The sequence below is a fragment of the Melospiza melodia genome, chromosome 3 (genome assembly GCF_035770615.1).
Source record: "Melospiza melodia melodia isolate bMelMel2 chromosome 3, bMelMel2.pri, whole genome shotgun sequence".
NCBI classification, from domain to species: Eukaryota; Metazoa; Chordata; class Aves; order Passeriformes; family Passerellidae; genus Melospiza; species Melospiza melodia.
In genome coordinates this window covers 72668147-72690567 of record NC_086196.1, presented here as the reverse complement: position 1 = coordinate 72690567, position 22421 = coordinate 72668147, and the positions used below count along the sequence as shown (strand labels likewise).

The window sequence follows — 22421 nt, the reverse complement described above, 5'->3', positions numbered from 1 at the left end:
AAAACCAGAAAAGAGCACTTGTGGTCACTGTATTAGTCTCGAGGTTCTAGAGCAACAGCAAACCTATCACAGCAGTGGGTACTGGATAGGGTGTTCTTCAGTTAATTATAATGTATAGAATTATTATAAATTAAACTCTTTACTGTACATAGCAATTTGCAATTACTGTCAGATCACAAGGTTTTTTACAGCTGATTTTTCTAGTATTGAAAAAACCATCAAAACAATATTAATTGAATGCTCCCTATGCCCTTCCATATCCTCAAAGACATTTACACATCTTCAAGTAATCAAGAAAAAACAGCCTAGATTGTTTGCAGCGATGGGCCATTACTGCTCTACAATACCCCCTGGAAAACCATGTTAACAGTGCTTTGACAATAATGTATTTGAAGACACACAAAAAAAAATCGTGGAGTGTATAGACTAGTGCTTCAAATTCATTTGAAATATGGCCTAACATTTGTCTTGGCTGCATTAACAAGGTCTGTTTTAACAATACATTTGTATTTATGATGACTAAGGGCAGATTATAGTTGTTAAAATTTGTCCTCCTGACATGAAAACACTACTTTGTCATTAATACATTTTGTAGCATAAACTATGATGTCAGGTCAATGTAAAGGGTAAAAACTTTCCTAAAGTATGCACACATCATTTTTTTAAAGCTATTGAGCCTAATGGAATAACAAAGGTCATAATAACAAACCATTACAGCTTTGGTCTTGGCAACTATGTCCACAGAAGAATCCTCCAAGAAACAATCATCATTTCTCCAATGTTATGGCATTAGGACGACAGGAATGTTTCACAAATGAGTCATGTGAGCCCAGAAACGCAGTAGCTATGTGAAAGCTGAGCAATCAATTATTCATTTGTTTACTGAGAGCTTTCTCAGCTGACATTAACCAGAACTTCTTAAAAAAGAAGAACTTTACAGCTGTCCTTGCCTGTCCCACGAGGCTGCGCTCAGAGGGTGAAAATTGCCTAATTTCTTTGTAAGTAATCTGGTATTTTTATTGAAATAAACAACAACATATTAGTTAATTAACTGGGTTCAACCTGAGATCCAGCAGGTGCCAAAATATCAGAGACCCATGTCTGGATGGATGAGAAGGTGTAAGACAGGGCAGGAAAGAGGACCTTCAAGCAATCAAAATTGAGCTCTTGCTCCAAATGCAGTACATGAAATCCCAAGTAAGCTTTCCTGTGCATGGCATATTGAGGATACATATACATATCTTTGTGGTAATAATGCATGCAAATAATCTGTTCTGATTGAATTATATTTTTCTCATTTCTTAGTGATTGTTTACCCTAGACCCTAACAAAGCTGTTAGATTGAAAAAACAATCAACAACAAAGGATTATGATTTAAAGGAGTTTAAATATCACACATTCAACTCTCTTTAATCTATGCTGTTTTTGCCTTTTTTGGCATGAAAGACCCATCCAAACCAGGGGAAACTGCCACACAAAAGGAAATGAGAAAATTTGGACATACACACAGTGCCATGAAATTCAAAGCAAGCTCATAAAAAGAGCTAATCTGAGAGGGACAAAAATGTTGCTTGGGTTTGTTAATTTGGTTTTTTTTTACAGTTTCCCCTACATGCTAAAACCAATGAGGAACACTAAAGCTTAGGATAAATGCAGACTGCATTTCTGCAGTTTATACATGGGACTCCATGTATATTTCCACCAAATTACATCTTAACTCTGTGAATATTTTGGATTAAGACATACTGAAAAAGACCTGAAATAGTAATATCCTTCATGCTGACATTCCCATTGTGTTCAGGGTGAATTCTAAAGATGCTTGATCTGTGATACAAAAAAAAAGCAACTATGGAATTGGAGATTTTGGGTTTTTTTCTAAATTGCCAGTAAATAAAAAAATTCCTCCTTTGAACTTTTGGTATTTATCTTGATCAGTCAGCCTCAGTTTAATTCAGTGCCCTTTTCCAGAGTAAATGCAAAAAATGTGTGCATATTTTAGGAGAAACATCACCCTTTACATTGGCCTGCATCTACTTCTAGAATCAAGGGCAGTAAAAATGACAGTTTTAACAGTGTAACTTATGGCTGGACTTGGTCTTAAATACCTTTTTCGAGCTAAATGATCCCATGATTCTTTAAAAAGCCTGTAATATTTCTGGAGTTTGTAGAAATAATTCAGATTTTGGCAAGAAGAGATGGATGGATTTAAGAGGTGGTGTGGCACTGCTGTGAGATCCACTTGCAGAAGAAAGAAGGGTGTCACTTTTCATACATTTTTTTAGCATTTCTAGAGATTTTACCTACCCATCCCATGCATTTTTCTTAAACCCACTGTCCCTCCTCCATCATTTATAAGAACAGCTGAGTAAAACTGGCGCTTACAGGAAGAACAGCTGGGATAGCTGGAGTGCCTTGCCAACCAGAGAAAGCTTGGAGGAGACCCAAGAGTCCTGTCTTTACTTCTTCCCCTGATCATGCCTAATGATGCTGACACTTCAGATAGATAATTACCAAGCACAGTTCCATCTTCCAGCTTTATGAGGAAAGCAAGTATCAGTCCACCCATGTCAGAGATAAAATACAGAAGGCTCAGGAAAGTTGAGCAGGGTCACGTTAGGCAGAGCTAGGAACAGAATCCCTGTCTAAACAAAAGTCTCATCCATTTCACCCCACCACTCTCCTCTAAATGACTATGCCAGTCCTGTGAGCTATAGGTGCCTGCACATAAAATACTCCCTGTCTACTTTCACTAACAGATAAATGAAGAGATAACCATTACCAAAACATAGAGCAAATGAGAGAATTGGCTTTCCTGCATTAGACACTGCAAAGAGGAAATTCAGGAGAATTTAGGGAAATCCTAGTTCCCATCATGCAGCTACAGTAAGAAAAGAGATAGATACAATGTGCACTACCACTCTTCCAATACAACTATCTCTATTATCACAGACCTTTCAAGATACTTAACTATCTAATACAAAAACCTGCATAGAATTGTTTTGCTTTGTCTGGATTTTTTTTTGTGGCTGCACACATGAATTGGAGGATGCAGTTATACAGGACACATACAATATAAAGACCAGGAGCTGGCTGAAATGAAAGTCCATAACCTTAATCATGTATAACTAGACACCATTAAAAAAATCTCATTTAAACAAACTTTTCAGCATTTCAGTTGGTTGGAGCTCTTATACATGAAGTACATTGTAAATACAAACACTTATTGGAAACACTGTTCATTTGCACAAGGTCTGAGCTGCTTATTCAGATCAAAGAATGAAGCTGTCATTACAAAGTCTAAAAAGTATAAAAAGTGAGACTATGAAAAATGAGAATTTGAATATCTGAGTTACAGTCCTGTTTTCAAATAGTATACCATTTTATGAAGTTCTTTGGAAAACTGATGCCATATATTAATTAATTTTCAATGGTAAAAATGACAGGACAATATTATTTCTATACAATTCTAATAGGTTAAGAAAGCAAATAATGAGTGTTTTAGGAAAGAGAGCCAGGGCAAGAAACCACCTCATGAACACTGCTGAGTAAAGACAAAGTAAATTCACAAAGACAGAGTAGCAAAGGGAGAGCAGACAGGTGGTGAGGAAAGCAAATGAATGAAGACTATCCCAATACAGATAATGGTGCTCATGCAACAGCTGTTTTACAGCATTCCTTCTGCTTGATAAAAGTTTTTCAGGTCACTGTCCAAGCTATAATTGCACAGAGAAGAAAGCAAAACCATTCCATCCCTCTCATCTAATCTAACAGCGTTCTAGTTACATTGGTCTATTAAAGAAAGTACAGTAAACAAAAACTGCCTTCCCTGTCACATTCCTTCTGTTTCCTTACTCTGCCAACCAGATAAAACATATGGTCTAAAATATAATTGACAATAATTTCAGGACTGATGCTCTATTAGACAGAGGAAGCATACATTGTAAGAAAACCTGAGGATCAAACATTAATATATCACTTGGTGGCATGAGAGGAAAGAATAAATAAAGTTTGGCCAGTCACAGAAACTCTGCATGAGTAATATTTTTCCAGAGGTCACCATGATGCAAAACACAACTCAGAAGGGGTATGGGAGTGAGTGAGAGAGAAAGAAGCTTTCTTAAGATTCCAGCCAAAAGAATTGCATTTTCCAGTATTACCAAATCACCTAAACAGCAAGGGGAGCAAAATTCCCTGAAACACCCCAATCAGCCAGGGGTGATCTGAGCTCCAGTAATAGCAACAGAGCCCTGACAGAAACTCTATTCAAATGTGGGTTTAAAGAGTATTTATACTTTATCTATGATTTAAGATCCTAACTTTTGTATTTATTTAAAAAGCAGCAGCATTCTCAAACAGCTGACAGTAAGAGTAAAATACAGCTTTACTTCTTAAACATCTGGAAAAGGATAGGAGTAGGAGAACGGTTTGCTGACAACTGTAGAGCTAGCACAGATTTAGGACACTGTGCTGCCAAATGCAAAGCTCCTTCAGGCATGAGTGAAGGATCCTCAGCTGGATCTGTCCTTCGGGATGCAACGGATGTCAGTCTTTCAAATTAATGATTCCCTTCCCTGGAAACCTACAGTTTGTTGTGACTATGGGAGCCTAAAGTTCATGCACAGTCCTAAGACAGACTAGAGGTCATGATGAATTCTTTTATCTGGAAGAAGCTTATGAGTTTTTTTAGATGATCAAAAGTAGAAAGTTCGGTTTAGTTGCATTGAGGCCCTTTATAGACAGAGTTCTCAATCTTACAGCCATCTTAGTGAGTAGGTACATGGCACCAGACTATAATCAGGACTTCTTGGATGCAGACTTCAGCTGGAACAGGTCTCACAGCACAAGTGCTGTTTCCAGGGCTGCATTTTTCTATATAAATAACATAGTAACACAAACAGGGATGCTCCTGTGTGGTAAATTTATCAGGCTCATCAGCTCAGACAAAAAAAAAAAAAAAAGGAAGGAAAAGACAAAGATCATCTGTAGCACACTGAGATCTCAAGTCAAATCCTACTCACCTTACTCAGGAGAAATGATTTTTCAGTTTCAGCTCTAGGCTTTGGAGATGCTGGATATATGGATTTTTAGGGCTTACAAACCCTTAACTTTCACAGTTTAAAGGAGATAAATTTTAAAAAGGCCAGTGATTAAGGCTATGTGTATTCAAACAAGAGCTACTGAAATGTGGAACATGTCAGTAATCCAAAAAAGGACAAAATAAGCCACCCTAAAAGCACTTTTCAGTGGAAATTGAGGGTAAAAATACACCATATTGCACTGTGAGCTTTGACAAGTATAAATAATAACTGAAGAGAAGCCACACAGGTTTGTTGTCCTCACTGGACATGTGAGGCCAATTCAGCTTGTCAATGTGCCCACAGATTGCATACAATCTAGATTTTGTTTACTTTTTTGTTGTTGTTTTTCCCAGAAGGTGCAGGGAGAATTCAAAAACAATCTAAATTTCTTTAGCCTGCCTATTTTTCTATCCAAAGTTATCTACTGCACAACAGGCAGGAATTAACATTTGTTGTAAATGATTTAAAATACCATATCTATTATGCAAGTGCCTGAACCCAAGGGCTAAAATGATCAGAACACTTTTCTGTACTTACACTTCTAGAAAGAATTTACAAAGTAAAGTAGCAATACAAAAAAACAAAAAAAAACCCAAAAGAATCAAAAATAAACAAAAAAAAAAAAAAAAAAAAAACCCAACCAAAACCCATACCCAAAAAAACCTCAACCAACCAAAAATCCACCACCAAAACACAACAAGGGGGTGGAAAAGACTGAGATTAACCATTCAATTTAAATCCCTGCTCTAAGGCAGAAATCACTACTCTATTACACAAGGTTTGTCCAACTTTTTCCTAAAAATCTTCATCAGCAAAGCCTCTCCTGATGTCTGCACAGCCTTGTCCACCTTCTCTTTCTCTTGAGAAGGAGGGTCAGGGGTGACCTCATTGCTCTCTACAACTTCCTGAAAGGAGGTTGTAGCCAAGTGGGGGCTGGTCTCTTCTCCCAGGTAATAAGTGACAAGACACAAGGAAATGGCCTCAAGCTGTGCCAGGGGAGGTTCAGGTTGGACATTAGGAAGGACTTCTTCACAGAAAGGGTTGTTAAACACTGGAATGAATTATCCAGGGAAGTGGTGGAGTCACTGTCCCTGGAGACATTCAAGAAATAACTGGATGTGGCGCTTGATACCATAGTCTACTTGACAAGGTGGTGTTTGGTCACAGGTTGGACTCAATCTCAGAGATTTTTTTCAAACATAAATGATTTTATCATTCTCCCTTTATCACCCAGAAAGGTTTTCCTAATGCCTAACCTGGACAAGCCAGCTGCTCAGCTATACACAAACTGAGGGCTACCATACATTCATGACTCTTAAATCCTACCTGTTTATGAGGGCAGACTGTTTGGGCAGCAGTAAAGCTAGCGAGACAGGATGCCCTGCAGAGAAGCCATTCTGGTTTCTGTTCCAGGGGGCAACATTAAATCCTCAGTGAGCCTTTTGCCCTTCCCCTCGTAGGAATGAAATGCAGTTTTGCCACCACTGCAACTGTGGATCAACACTGACTATCTGTTGTGGTAACACATGGTTATCACCAGGCTTTGCTTCAGAAAGGGAGACAACTACCCCCTGCACTGCAAGGGAAGAGGAACTAAAGGCTCTGTACCCAAAAAGCAAAGGACAAGACAAATAATCACCCCTGTAAGCACCAACCCAAGCTCCTCACAGCACAATGGAGCAGCAAGCAGAGATAGCCCTCAAGCAGAATTCATGTGTTACCTCCATTATGGATTCATTATGCTAGCTGGTTCAAAGTTCCTTGGCCTGCACCACCACGGGCTTCCAGACCCAGCTAATGTGCAGCCTGCCTGCTGGCACACCAAAGGCTCCTGGATGCTGCCAGCTCACTGCACATGCCCTGCACAGCACACACAGGCTCTGCCTGTCTCTGAGAAATGGCTGGCAGCCCTCCAGGAGCCAGCACTTTCTAACTGCAAAATGCTGCCAGGGTCTGACTGTCATTATCAAAGCATTTTACCTCTCATGTTTCACTCTGCTTTCTCCAAGAAAGAGAGGATGATTATCCATCTCCCTTGGGGTTTGTAAGGAACCAGGTGAATTAACATACCTGAGGTGCTGCAAGCCCTGCACCAGGTGGCCAAAGAAGTATTTTATAAGTGACTTCTGGCTCTAATTCAGAAGTGGTTTCCTGCTCCTGTTGGCTGCAGAAGCAATATTCAATCATGTTTTCACAAACTTGTGAGAGAGGGTTTGGAGATTCTTGGTGCCCTCCACCACCCACGGGTGTCACCTCTTTGCACAGAGCTGGTGCAGCAATGTTGAGCATCAATGTGAAGCAGGTTCCTTGGGCTGAATCATAGCAGTCCAGTGCTCAGATGAGGGATATCCCCAGTGCTCTTCCAAAAGGTAGTGGAAATGTACCTCTTGTACATTTTTGTAATGCATGAAGAGTGCTTTCTTCCATTTGTTCTGATCCATCAAAAGGACGTTAAAATAATGTTGTTAAAAATACCTAATTTTGGCCAAAACTAAAGGGAAAATGGGGAGTGAGAGACAGCAGTGTGTGGTTTGGGATGAGGGCATTGAATTGAGGAGTATCATTCCTAAACCACAATGCCACCTCAAAAGCTTCCCAGAGATTTCTTTTCCAGGTGACAACTTGTTTAGACCCTGTTGCAGAATTTGCCAGAGCATCTTAAAGCAGAGAAGAACAGCTTGAAAGGTTTTGTTTAGCATAGTTATTCCTTCTCAGTGACTGACAGCATACACAGTGTTTTCAAGAAGCTGATGTATGTCAAACCTTCATGTCACCCTTGTGCCCCTGCCTGACATGAGCTTATTCCATGCAATTTGTGTAAGGCTCCCTGCTATTCAGCCATACCACTAGCAGGGACTGGTTCCAGTCACATATGCAAATGAGACAAACAAAACAAAATTAGGCACAAAATTTCACTTGGGACAGGTCTGAAGAGAGAATCTTAGTCAGTTATTTATTTCTTGGCACTGATGAGTGCCAAGACTTTTAATTTCCTTATGGGGTGAAGACTGAACGCAGAACTTCTAAAACCAATGGGATTAGACATAAATAAATTCACTCTAACCAAATCAGCCTGGGGCATCCTATATCCCAAATTGATTTTGCATCTTTCTTTATTTCTCAGTATATCATCTTCAAAAGGTAGATATTTTGCATGCAGGTGATGCATTAATCCAAAGTTTCTGTGACAGTACAGGCACAACTAACTGGAAAACCCCACATGTCCCAGTACAGTGCAAAAGACGGTGACAGATTTACTTCAAAACCAAAATAAGTAACATTATTTTCCAGAGAAGGCCAGCAGCCAGCCCTCAACAGAAGGGTCACAGCAAAAGCTAAAGCAGGCTGCAGCTGGTCATTGGCACACACAAAGCTGCTCTCCAGTTCCACTGGGTACTCCACGTGGCACCATCCAGCATGTGGAGGCCTCTTTTACCAGGGTGTAGAGATGTGCACACATTGGAGCAGTGGGAGGCTGCTGGGTCAGCTTGTCACCTCTGTGCACAGTATCCCCCCAAGTGCCATTGGGACACCTCCAAGGTGCACAGCCCTTTGATACAGTAGAGCCCACCAGGCACCAGGGGTTGGCATTTTCAAGAAGGGACCCCATTTATGACCATACACTCTCCAAAAACCTGCCTGACATACTGGGGTAAAACAGAACTCCAGGAGGAACCACGAGGCTTCTATGCTCCCAGTAGAACTTGCCCTTATCTAGTAGGAACCCATTTTTCACTGGGCTTTGGCAAACAAAAAGCCCAAACTATTTTCCATTTTAATGGAATTTTGATAGTTGTTCTCCCTTTCCTTTCCCTGACCTCACCACACATTAAGGTGAGCAGAGTCCCAGTGAAAACCCAACATCCCCTTCCCATCTGGCTGCACTACACCCTGAATGGCCATATGGTCAATTGGACTAAGAGTCACTGAAAGGTCTAGGAAAGATGTTCAACTTGCAGAAAAGGAGACTGAGCACTCAAAGGCACTAAGAGATGCACAAAGGCACTAAAACATGTATGACACTGAGGGATTAGAAGTGGAGCAGGAAGCACTGAGGCTGAACACTTAGAAGAAACTTCCTTTAAGGTGCCTTACACCAGGTCATTAACCAGTCATTAAACACAGATGAGGAAAGGAGTAAGAAAACTAAGCCAAGAAAAATAATGGAAAGAAAAAAGACAAAAAAAACCCCCCAAAACCCCAACAACAAATCAGTCAACTTTTAAATCTTCAAAAGCCAATTATCACAACTTCATCTAGAGCTGGGACACTGTGTACCTTCCGACTTTATTTCACTGATGCCAGGAGACTTTTAGTCCAGAGGATGTACCAAAAGTAATGCCTCCATTTTTATAGTGGAAACCTGCCAGGAAAGAAAACAGAAAAATCCATGCAAGCATCTAGCATCTATAATAGGTTGTGGTGAGTATGAAACAAGAATAGCAAGTCAGGGAACCTTCATATTTTGCAGGAATGGAACTTCCATTCCCTTTCCACAAGTTAAACATGCTATCCCAAAAGGATTTTCTCATGGGAAAAAGTAAGCAATCAGGAATGGAAACAAACTGGTTAGAATTGATTATGTTGCTAACTCTGAGATGACTTCAGACATTCGTTTGGGGCAACCTTGGGGAATGTGACAAAACAAAGTATTTGAGTATAAATGAAAACCAACCATTTTGAAACCAAGGTTGATTTCTTAGACATTCAACAATAAATAAATATGCATGCATATATACACATAGATACATACTCCACAAATTGCTGACTACTTCATGGGTTTAAGATGGAAAGAAAAACATTCATATTGAATTACCCAATAAAAAAAGTGAGAGAGGACAGAAGGAATTGGATTGCTATTTTCAAAACCACATTTGGGTTGCATGTTTTTTTTGTGGTGAATTTCAAGATTTTGCAGTTTTTGGGAGAACATGCAGTCTGAACATTGACTTTCCACAAATAAATATAAACCCTAAATAAAGCCAAAAGCATTATATGAAGTCTATTTTAAATAATGGACAATCAAATTTTATTTTTTAAAAGGGATAAATGAAGTTGGTAAAAGTGTGGTTGCTTTCAGACTCACCTGCAGGCATATATCCACCAAATTTACAAATTTTAAATGGTCTTTAAATCCAGCTCCCAATCCACTTTGACAGCTCCACCTAGATGAACAGATAAAATACACTGGCCTCCCCTTTAATTAACAGAGGATATGTTAAATAGCATCTGTGGGAGGCCCCTTCAGAACAGGCATGCAAGGCACACGTACTCTATCCAAACATACTCCATTTAAAAGGGCAAACAATCCCAGGGGGATGGGGGAGGGCAGGAACTATCTGTGATACTGACTAATAGCTTTAAATATAGTTTATTTTCTTCAAATGTCTTTCTGTACATAGAAAGTTCAGTGGGGTAGGAACAGCTATTTTAGGGTTGATGGAAGGTCAGCAGAACACAAGACAAGCATTGGTGTTCCAAGGTTCTTGTAAGGATGCTAAACCTGACAGGGCTTTTTAGGAAAATGCATTTTTACTAAAGAGATGCTGGCAGAGGACTTCATAATGACTATATGCATTAAATGAAGAACTCCCTTTTTGATCAGCAATGTGACTTCTCCACTGGTTGAAGCTGTGTTATCAGGAATCCTTTTCATAAAAAACAGCAGAAAAAAGATAGAATTTTTACTTTCGGGGTCTGGAGGTTCTTTATGGGGGGGAGGGAGTATTTTTGTGTTTGTTTTAAATTAAATTAATATTTTAACATATCTGTGCAAATAAGGTGATAATTTTCTTTTGAAAAGAAGATTAAAAAAAAAAGCCTTAAATGCAGTGACTTTTGTGGTCAGGCAAAGTTAACTAAGGCTTCAGACACACCCTAAACTCCATAGGTGCAGGAGCTAATCTCTTCTGCTTCCCATGCAAGGAGACTACCTAGCCATGCTGTCCATAGCTCCAGCTTCTCTACAGCTGGTAAGTACAATACTTACTGTGAAGGTGGTGAGGCACTGGCACAGGATGCTCAGAGCTGTGGATGTCCCATGCCGGGAAGTGTTCAAGACCAGGTTGGATGTGGATTTGAGTAACCTGGTCTAGTGGAAGGTGTCCCTGCCCATGGAAGGGGGTTGGAACTAGATCATCTTTTAAGTCCCTTCTAACCCAAATCATTCTGTGTTTTGTACAGATTTAAAAAAGGGAAAAGCACACTATTTTTTTTTTTAATTTTAGCAGCTTTCCATTGTCTGCTGCACTGCCCGACTTCCCTCAGCTCCAGCTGCATGTTCAAACTAAAGAAATCAGATAGATTTTGCTCTTGGCAATCTTAAAATAAGTATGTATGTCACTTACCCCTTCATGGCTGCACATCACTGATGCCAGCACTCCTGTTGCTACTTTCCAAGAGAGATTCCACAAGACCAACCTGAGCCCAGGTGATAAACTCAGCCAGGTTATCAGCAGTGCAACAGAACTCCCAGCAAGCTGTTTAAATTTTATCTGCTCTCAGCATCCTCCCAGGTGCTGATAAGGCCCAGCAGCTTCCTGGAGAACAGTTGCTCCCAGAACAGGTCCTCTAAGAGTGCACAGCCAACAGTGCCACTCTGCTTAAGACAAAGAGTCTCTCTGATGGAGACCCCAGCTGACCACTTGGACAGGTGTTGCAGTAGCACAGCTCAGCACAGTTTCTTCAACTAGAGAGCAGCAATACACTGGGTTGTCTGCAAGCAAGGTGCAGCTCAGACCTTCTGCTCCTTCAGATCCAGTGCCCAAGAGCTCCTCTTATTTTAATCGGCTTTTGAAGGACTCCAGTGTGTGCCTTTCCATGTCAAGTAAACTCAACCTTTCCTTAAAACCACTTCCAGAGCTGAGAAGATACTTTCAGAATTCCATAAAAAACATCGATTTATTTTTGCAGACTTTTTGCAACTAAGTTTAGAGCGATGGATCCAATTGTCTTGCTGGTTCTCTTCAAGGATTAATTACACAGTAACCTGCACCCCCTAATTAGGATGTTTGTGACTCACATTTCTGAGCACAGGAACATGAATTGGGAGATTTAATTCTGCTAAAAGTTACACAGCCCAGGATGTGGAAAACTATAATTGGACGGCTGTATTAAACAGAAATAAAGGACAACTGCAGGAAATTAAACTTCATGTTACCTGTTCCTTGAGGTAACAACAAAGACAATATTCTGCTTTATGTTAAATAAATTCAAGAAATGGAGAGTGAATAGGGACCACCAAACTGCACAACTGTAAACACAGTGCAACAGAGCTTTCAGGGAGTGACGTCTCTACGTTTGAAAGAATCCAGGACATTGCTGGTACTCTTTATCTCTACCACAATATTCTTGCAGTCCAACTATCACTGCGACTTTTGATCTTTTACCAAAAATATCAAGTTTTCAAAGGAATCAGGAAGTTGACCCAGTGGCCCAAGCTATGTGAAGAAATCAAGCAAGTATTTTCCAAGTCTAAACTTAATGTCTATTTCTTTGCTTTCTGCAGACAGAGAAGACTGCATTTTTACCCATCTGTTTTAATTTTTTTTAGTCTCACATGACTATGTGTGAAATCTTGAAAAAATTGACAGATTTAGCTGCCACTTTTAACTTATGCCAAAGGGATTTAGGTAGGTCTGCTAAAAATAACTGTCCATGACTTACTATAAGTAATTGTGGCTGCTATGACTGAGGAATTGTCATCCTACATAATCTCTTGAAGACAAGCCTCAATTAACAGTGAATGAAGCTGGTTTTTGGAACTCAACAGTAAAGAGGCTGTGAGGGTTAGCACATCAGTGAAGCACAATAATTGTTTCACTGTGCTTATTATCTAGTGACTACAGAAAGTGAGAACACTCAGCTGTTAAACAAGCAGTGATAAGCTGTCAGAACAATTTTGTGCCCTAGAGAAGATACAATTCTCTACAATACTGCTCCTGGAGGACAGGGGAATTTCAACCAGCCTAGGTGTCTCACACATAACAATCAAAGGACAAAGGGCAAAAATGAGAGGTTCCCACCCAAACTCTTGACTGTGATGTACCACCAGCTGCTCCATGTCTCTACCTGATGTTTAGCTCAGGCTACAATTACTTGTGGTTTGATTTTATCAGTGTCTATAAGTACCCAAAAGTGGGTATCAAGAAGAAGGATCCAGGCTCTTCTTGGTGGTGCCAAGCAATAGGACAAGAGGCAATAGGCAGCAACTGATGCACAGAAGTTCCCCCTGAATATGAAGAACTTCTTCAGTGTGCAGGTGACCATGCACTGCAACAGATTGCCCAGTGAGGCTGTGGAGTCTCCTTCCCTGAGGATATTCATGAACCATCTGGACACAATCCTGTGCCCTGTGCTCTGGGGTGACCCGATGACTCACTGTGCTCCCTTCCAGCCTGACCCTCTCTGTGATTTCCAGAAGCCGATGTGATGAGCTGTGGCCCGCTGGGGAGAATGGCATTCCTCAGGCCAGGTGATTGTTGAATACTGGGTATTGAGGCTATTCCACAACCAGGGCTCATTCTCAGTCCATCTGCACACAAACACTTGGAGAACATGGAAGCACCCAGCACCTTGCCTTTGTTGACAGTCCCACCTTGAGCAGCCCCAGCCCTAACATACACTCTCTACACATCTAAGCCTTGCTTATTTCCTTTCCCCATCCAACCATTCCTGTTCTCTGGTCATGATGAGTAAGCAGATTTCTTACAGAAAATGCCCAGTGTGTGAAACCCTTACCAAATTTACCAATTTCTTCAGATAAAATGCAAAGAATTACTAGTAACAGTGACATTCTAAGTTGAGATTGTTAACATTAACGCAATGAAGATTATGTAAAATATAATATTTCTCTTCCAGCTGAAGGCTGATACACATGTAGGCTTTATGCCTGCATCACTTTTTAGAATCTTCTGCCCCAAAAAAAACAGACTTTGTATGCGTAGTCCTCAGCCCTGCAGCTACCTAGCACAGGGAATTTCTGATGGATCTTAAAAGACAAAAAGGCAATTTAAGGTGCTAGGATAGACCAGAAATGAACACCCTGTGGCAGCCCTTTTTGAAATTTTTGCCATTTGTAGAGGCAAGATTTGTAAATCTCGTCTTCTTACAGAGCAGCAGAGTGATGCCTTTGGAAGGCTGTTTTTCTCCTCAGAAAGCAGAAGCAGATCTTTCTCAGGTTTTCTTGGATGAAAATGTACCCACCACAGATCTTAAGCAACCTACAAATTTCTGCTTTTAGCAACTGTCATTCTTGTACATAGTCCTCTGCAAGAACTATTGGTACAATAAATGCTGTAACAAAAAGTTTTTGGTATTATACTCTGAGATATGACATGGATTGACTTGAGTAAACTCTCATACTTTTAAACATTTTCCCCTATTTTAATACGTCCCTAGAAAAAAAAAAAAAGTCAAGTCTATAAACATCTTTTTTTTCTTCCCTCCTTACCAAATATCAATTAATGCAAAACCAGCACACTTATCAAGGATCATAAGGGATGCAAAACTGAGATGATGACTATTTATATCTAATGGTTCTGCTCTCTTACACATATCCTCTGGTTAACTGCACATATTTCTGAATTCAGAGGTAGGATTAAAAAAGACAATTGTCAGTATTAACTATGAGATCCTGCTAACAATAGTCAAAATTAAATGCTGAAGCAGAAAACAAAAAATATTCACAAACAAATGTTACGCCTTAAGAAAGCTGAATTCATTAGAAGTTTATACTTGTGTTTTCTTCTTCTAGAGTTAAAAAATTAACAATTGTTTAAGTACACAATTTAAAAAACAGTGGTTCATGATTGACACATTTTCAGTCAATTTTCTAAATTACTTAAAGAAAATCAAACACAATTCCTACAGTTACAGCAAATCAACAGCCATACGAGGATATTTACAGTGCAATGTTCTAACTCATGCTCTCAGCCTTACAAAATGGCCATATAATTGATTTGAGTGTCACCCCCCCCATGCAGACCAGTTTTAGGATTCCAGCCATATTCTGCTAAGAGGCTTAACAGGAGTAAATCAGGAGTTTAGATCTATGGCCTCTCCCAAACAGGGATGCAGATGGCAGTTTCTTCTTCCAAAGACAGCCCCATTTCCAAATCAGCCCAATCAACAGCAGCCTAACGAGGGGCAATGGGATCTACACCATGATTTGTGTTATGTAAAAGATGTGCCACTAGAACAACAGTGGAAAAAATATGTTTGGCCAGAAGCAAAAAAATCATCTCTTTTTCCTTCTGCTTCTGTGACTTAATGAAGAGACACACTCTTAACTAATTGCTTTGGCAGGCCAGCATGCTGCCTGTGCTTAATGATACCATTAGGAATTCCACAAGCTTTCAGCTTCTAACACTAAGAACTTCCAACATGTGCTTTTTAAGAGTGAACCTCAGAATTCTTTTTCTTTTTAAAAGATTTTTCTTTCACTTCTTCCCACTGGCTGCTGCATCAGGCATAACAATACACAAATATGCAACATGCACTTTAAACTGGGCACTTGTCTGTCCCAGGAAAACTTAATACTTACAGAGCACCCCTGCCAACAAAATGGCATTCAGAACAACTCTGAGTTCACAAATAATAGAAAACTACATCCTCAACATGACTGCTTCAGCCTTACCACATACATCCACCTGCACTTTCTCAAAGCTCAATGGCTCTTCATTTTACAGGTCTGAGTTGTGAACATGCACTGAAATTCCCTTTTCATACTTACAACAGAAAATGAAGAATCTAAACATCAGATAGGATCATATTAGTCCTTCTTCACAATTAATTTGCTTCTTCTTTTAGGCTAGAGCAACACTTTTCAAATTTAGTAATCCATAAACAAGAAACAAGCAGACAAGCATTTGAAAGTTGGCTGGGTTTTGGCCTGGAGGCTACTTTAAAAAAAAAAATCATGTAACATTTAAAGAATGTTACAATTTAAAGATAACATTGATGTAATCCAACTAGTTTTCTCCCTTATTTGTTTTATGCAGCAGAAAATATAATTGTCAGCTTCCTACAAACAGCTGACATTTTGGTTATATTGGAGCTGGACTGGGGGACAACCAGAGATTTAAATGCAGAACCAGTAAGGATGTTAACACGCTCAAACTGCAGCTTCCCAAACATCTGCTTAGCAGCCTAACTGTCTACATAAAGGGATTCACTGAGCCAGAGAGGAGCTGTGCATGAGCCCTACAGTATTGGCCTGGACAGCAGCTTGAACAGGGCAGGCTCAACATCAGATCATTCCTTTAGGCTTTTCTTCCCCTCCAATGCCCATGAAGTCTCTGACACAGTGAACATCCAGTTCTTTTAGTCAAACTGGAAATTCTACTGTTATGTTAGCAAATGCATCACTACTCTACAGCCTCAGTGTCACTGTATTGCTCACAGGATAAAAAATTGACAGTTCAAACTGTCAAGCCGAGGTCACAAACTAAACAAGCCCACAGCCTTACACATCATTACCTGGCACCTCCACCTCTACACCTGACTATTTAGTCAGCTCACAATCTTTCTGATATTGCTCCAATCTCAAGAGACAGCAGTAATCTTCAGGAAACAACTGCAAGGAAAGAAACACTGCTAAAAACTACCTCTGGACATAGGGCAAGATGATTAGGACCAAATGAGGGAAGCAGAGCCCTGCCATCTGCACTCCATGATCACTTGTAAAGGCAGCTCTGTCTGTAAAGACAAATACAGTTTGTGCTTGGCATGACTGTTTTTGTGGTTCTTCATAGGCACTAAGTGTATCTAACATGTGATGCAAACTCTTGCACACAAATTTGGATTCCAATATTATGGTTGACACAAAATTTTAGGAGGTGTGATATGCAGTAGTGCTGTGAAGTCTGTTATGGATCAGTTTCTTCTACCACAGCCTCCAGGAAAACTAAAGATCTAAAGATGTGGTTACTACAGGTATGCCAGAAGATTACGTGACCTGAAATGACTGGCACTTCACAGTGTCAAAGAACCTCCTGCACCTTAAAAAGCACAAAAAATATTGCAAGGAAGAAGAAAAAGTTATGCTGGCCACTGTGTACATGGAAAAAAAAATCTGCATATCAAAGTGAAAAGGCATCTTCTGATCAAAGACTCCTTCATTCCCAGACCATCTTGTACACAGGGTCTCCAATTTGAATTGTTCCAGTTTTGTCAACAGCAAAGTATTTCCCAAAGAGAGGGCTGGTTTTGTAAATGTGTTTCTCAGATGGGTCACATAAGCGGTAACTGCAAAGAGAAAGCCCTTCTTTAGAATAAGTGCTAACAAAAACTACACATCAAAATATCCGTGATGAAAGAGAGGACATGCAAATAATGATGCCTTGCCTTGCTCATCATATTAGGCTAAAAAGACTCAGGCAGGTCATATGGAGGAGAAAAAGCCTGACTGTATTCACACCTTCATGTTTAATATATACAAAAATATTTTTATAAAGAAAAGTCAAAGAAGCAAAGTTAGATCTTTAGATACCTTAAATACCTGCTACCCCAAGCTTTCACTGTAGCAGATATAACAGAGATAGGGAATATGGAGTTTGCAAGAAAGAAGGGAACATCCTGAATTTTCTTACCACACAGAATTGCAAGAAGTAGACTGGAAGCCAATATACACAGACCTCCACACTGCATTATTATGTCCCACACACACTTCAAACCACCTTTAAAACACTAGTCTCACATTTGTCAGGGTCTAGCCTAAATCCTCTCCCACAGTCTAAGAAACAGTGGTATTTTTATAACCTTTTCAATGTTTCCAAGGGCTCCTTCCTGTCAATGACTCCAGTGTCTGGATTAACAGTTGTTAAAATACACCTGCAATGACAAACAGGGCCAAATCAGTCACGGTTTCTTATCATAAACCTCTTTGTTCCTATGTAAAATAAAAGTCTCCAATGTTTACCTGCCACAACACACGGTCCCTTTCATTTCCACATCACCAATAAGAATATCCTCCCAGGTGTCCTGAGGGAAGTAAACATTAGGCACATATTAGACACAAGCACATGCAATTACTTTTCCAGAAGTGGCATAGTCATTCACAAAAAGGTGCACCATTCCAGATGACACCTTTACTAGCACCTTCAAAATATGCATAGTTACACTACAGTACTATAAAGAAAACCCTACTGTCATTGCATTTATCCAATTCAGGACACACTAATGATTCTATCCGAAAAGGGAGACACACAAGTAATGAATCCTGTTCTCCAACATACGCTTGTCGGAAGCACTGAGCCTAAAGCAATTTGTTCTTGCTGTTCTTGCTGTATGGGTGATAATCTGGTCTGTGGCCTCTGGTAAATCTACAGTTTTGCAGAAAGGAAATTTTTAGGGGAAATAAGTTTTTGCTCGTCATCTACACAAGCTTTCTATTGCAAATCCTCCTGGGAGATAAAAATCTATTCCGGCTTTAGGAGCTTTTTCATTTTGAGAAATAATCATTCATAGATCTGTGACCTCCAAAATGTTTCACATGCACTGATGTGAGCTGAAGCTTTATCTCTCTGGAACTCAGTTGTAAAAATCACATATGAGCTTTCCTCACCCTTGTTGGCACACAAAGCAACTGAGTTACAAAGAAACAAAAGCAAGCCTTCAAAAAGACATTTAAGACAGTTATTTTACCTCCTCAAAAGCACTGCAGTCTGTTACAAAAATATTTGGCCTGAAGTTCTGTATCTTAGCTTTCTTTTCCAGCCTGGTATTTAGATCATCCATCGAAGCTTCGGAGATGATCAAGACTGGACTGCAGTCAGGATACGCGACCTACAGAAACAAACACCAGCAAATCCTAAGGTTGCTGTAAGAGTATGGGAGGAAAGTCAGTGCACAGCAAAAGACAGATATTGGAACCAGTGGCCTTTTAGGCTGCTCTGTTCAAGTTTTGATTTTCCTGAAAGTAGGTTAACAAGGAAAACAACAGGCTCTTCCCTATTTCAGTCACCATGGCAATTTTTGTGTGCTCAAACTGCCTTATCACAACGCCAGAGGGAGTTCTACATCCAGAACAGCCCATACTCAATTACAGCTGTCCATTAATCAGTCTAGGATGCCTGGGCAGTGGGAGGGCCATATAAGCAAATAAGGTAAATGAACAGTATTTAAAAACCTCTAAACCTCCAAGAAGTGGAGTTCCACAGAGGTGGGGGCATTAAAAAAAAAGACATTTTGGTAACAATTTTAGTATATAACTCTCCTGCCTTTCTCTTACATTAGTCTTGCTCCATTTTTGTAAGTGCCTTTCAACCACAAGATGGTGAGCATTGAAATACCTATCCAAAATTCTGCCTTTTCTTTCTTGCTATGATTACGGAACATCAGCCCTCCTAATCTGACGTCCCTGTTGCTGAAACATTGTGTCTGTATTGGTCTCAGTGCCCTTACATAACAAATGCATATCTGCAGAGGTCTATAATTGAATATACCTTCTTCTCTTTGAGCAGCAACAAGCATGCCCTACAAATAATAACATCGCTAAAGCAAGGTACTCACAATTTTAATTTGTTTAAAAACCTTACATTTGATACAATTCAAAGTATCTTCACCTGAGAGAATTGTCAAGAAAAAAAGAAGGGCAGCAGTGGCTAAAATGATATAAGGATGTCTGAGCACAGCATCTCCTTTCCATACCTTTCCATGACATTTCTTTAATAACATACCTTCAAGCCTCTTCCACAGAAAGAGGCAAAACCTCTGAAACTTCCTTTTAATTTTAATTCCTAAGGCCACAACTGTAACCAGCGTGTTTAAACATCATTCCTTTGAACAAAATACAAAGTAATACAACTTGTATCAGTGTACTCCCAGACTTAACAAGAGATAGGGAGCGTAATCTTTCTATGCAACACAGATTGCACCATCAAAACATCATTAAAGATGTAACTTTTTTCTATTCACTGAGACACAAAAGGGTATTGTATTCTGCAATGTAATAGTTCCTCTTCAAGTATCAGTTTCAGACTCTTTAGCTGTGAATGGTCAATAGTTTAAAACCAATTTGAAGTAAAAATTAAGGAAGTCACCTCTTTACTGAAAAGAATACTCACATGGTTTTATTACACAACTACACACCTTGCTAAACTGGGTTCAATCACCAAAGATAAAATGGGCAGTTTCTGGTGGGTGGGTGGAAATGGTTAAAAGGACATACTTCTGAGAAAGAGTGTTTATTTACCTCATCTGTGTTTCGGAAAAGAGCTATTGTGTCTTTTGACTTTCTTGGCACCATGGAGGGCTCAAAGTGCACCAGTCGACAGGGCTCGGAGTTCAGGAAGGTGGTGAGCCATTGAGCAACTTCATCACCACAGTCTCTGCCTTGGATATCCTGTCCAAACACCCTGGAGAGTCACAACACATCAGCAAGTTAGCTGGAAACATCACGGTTCAGTGAAGCTTCTTATTCAAAGGTAAAAACCATGTTTTAATAGTGGTAGCAATATAAAGAAAATGAATAATTCCCAAAGGGCAACCTCCTTGTGGCCACTGTGTTTTGAAAGCTAAAGAACATACACATGACCAGACAATACCAGCTGGTGAAAGAGTGAGCTCTGAAACAGTGTAAATGTGCCCAGAGCTGACTGCCCCATCAGTGACAGTAACCTACCTGCTCCCCCTACTTTGAGGGAAAAGGGGCCTGCACTTGCATTTGCATGAGACTGCTGCACCAAATGATTTCTACTGAGAAATAACTGAGAGGTAACTAATTTCAGAAAATGAACGATAGTTTGAAATTATGCGATTACTTACCACAACTGATATGTACACATGGTATTAATTAAGTGTTCCTAACTGTTAAGGAAACTTTCCTTCAGATTTTAGTGCTGTCAAACTTTAGCCAGAGATGAGTGAGACTCAGACTTCACATACAGAATAGTTCAGTATCTTAAAGGAGGTTAAAGATTTCTACTGGAAACAAAGTCCATGGGGGTCAAAAAGCCACTGCCAGTAGAATACAAACAAGTTTATGCAAGGAATATTTTCCTAGCAAAAACCTGAAAAGAAAAGCACATGCAAAAGACAGCATTGAGAGAGAGGGAAGGGGGAAAGAAAAATCCTCCTTCAGTACCTGCAGTTGCGGACGGGATTTTTCTTGGAGAGCTTTACAGGCACGCTTATCTTCTCCATGTCCCCGGCCTCCAAGACCAAGTGCCCGTTTTCACAGGTGGCAGATATAAGGACGAGGCGCGGCTCCTGGCGAGCTGTCACCATGTGCCCGTCCTCCCTGATCACGAGCCAGAACCTGCGGGGGACGGGGCACAAAGGCGCCCAACAGCGTTAATGCCGGGCAGGTGCTCCTTCCTAGGCCCTCAGGGAAACACCCGACAGCCGCGGAGCCACGCGAGGCTCCAGGCCCCGGCCGGCCTACCTGTCCCGCAGCTCCCCGCTGCGCAGCCCCATCGGCGTCACCTGCGCCCTCCGCACCGACACCCCCCGGCACGACTTCACCGGGTACACGAAGAGCCGGAGCACCGTCCCGACCCGCTGCAGGCGGCGCCTGCGGCGCGGGCCGGCCCAGCGCCAGGCCCCGAGCAGGGCGCCCAGGGTCAGCAGCGCCGCCGCCCCCCAGAGCCAGCCCTGCCGCGCCGGGCCCGCCGCGCTCCACAGGCCGCTCATGGCGACTGGGCCCCGCTGCGCGCCCGGAGCGGCCGTGGGCGGGAGCGGCACAGCCCGGCCCCCTCACACCGCCCCTCACACCGCCCCGGCCGGCCTTCGGGGCCTGCCACCCGCCCCGGCGCTGCTGCAGGCCGGGCGCAGCGCGGAGCCGCGACCTTCGGTGCGAGAAAGGGGGCGGTGCAGCGGGAAAATACACGGCTGAGCGTCCGGCTTGGCAAAGTACCGGGGAATGATGTGTCCGTCTGATGCGCGGGCTTTTAGTGAAAGCAGCGCTACAGGAAGCGTGGTCTGTGTGGGAATGCACAAGTGCGTCAAATTCGCGTTGGCTTTGTCTCGGGGAAGAGGGGAACAGGTGGATGAAGGCGTGGAGGGCAGCAAATGGGGTGTCCAGTGCTATGCGGCCGCCTTGGGACATCTGCACGCCGCAGCTGCCTGGTACCAAACTCCTGAGAGCCCTTCCGAGAGCTTGCTGCTCGTTGGCAGGGTCTCAGGGAAGTTGCTTTGTGGGATACCCAGCTGTAAGGCAAATATGACATCAAATACGGGCTGGGGCAACAAATGGCACTGTTGCCACAGGTCTGTTCTCACAGGCAAAGCAAGAGCTTTGGGATCTGATGGCCAAACTCACAAACTGAGTTTTTTATGATAAGTCTGCTGAGAGCAACGTCCCAGAATACAGAAGATGGGGAAGCTCAGTGTTGGGCATTTCTG

The 22421-nt window shown here is 41.3% G+C and overlaps 1 protein-coding gene across 1 annotated transcript; it reads right to left on the bottom strand.

The window, feature by feature from the left end:
* Window positions 1–14774: 14774 nt before the first annotated feature.
* Window positions 14775–21710, bottom strand: LOC134416061 (mitochondrial amidoxime reducing component 2-like). Its single transcript, XM_063152247.1, has 7 exons — window positions 21463–21710; window positions 21163–21336; window positions 20272–20434; window positions 18723–18863; window positions 17998–18059; window positions 17838–17909; window positions 14775–17324 (listed from the first exon to the last, which is right to left on the bottom strand). The coding sequence occupies exons 1-7, from the start codon at window positions 21708–21710 to the stop codon at window positions 17195–17197; spliced, it is 990 nt and encodes a 329-aa protein (XP_063008317.1). The 3' UTR covers window positions 14775–17194.
* Between the last annotated feature and the right edge of the window lie 711 nt (window positions 21711–22421).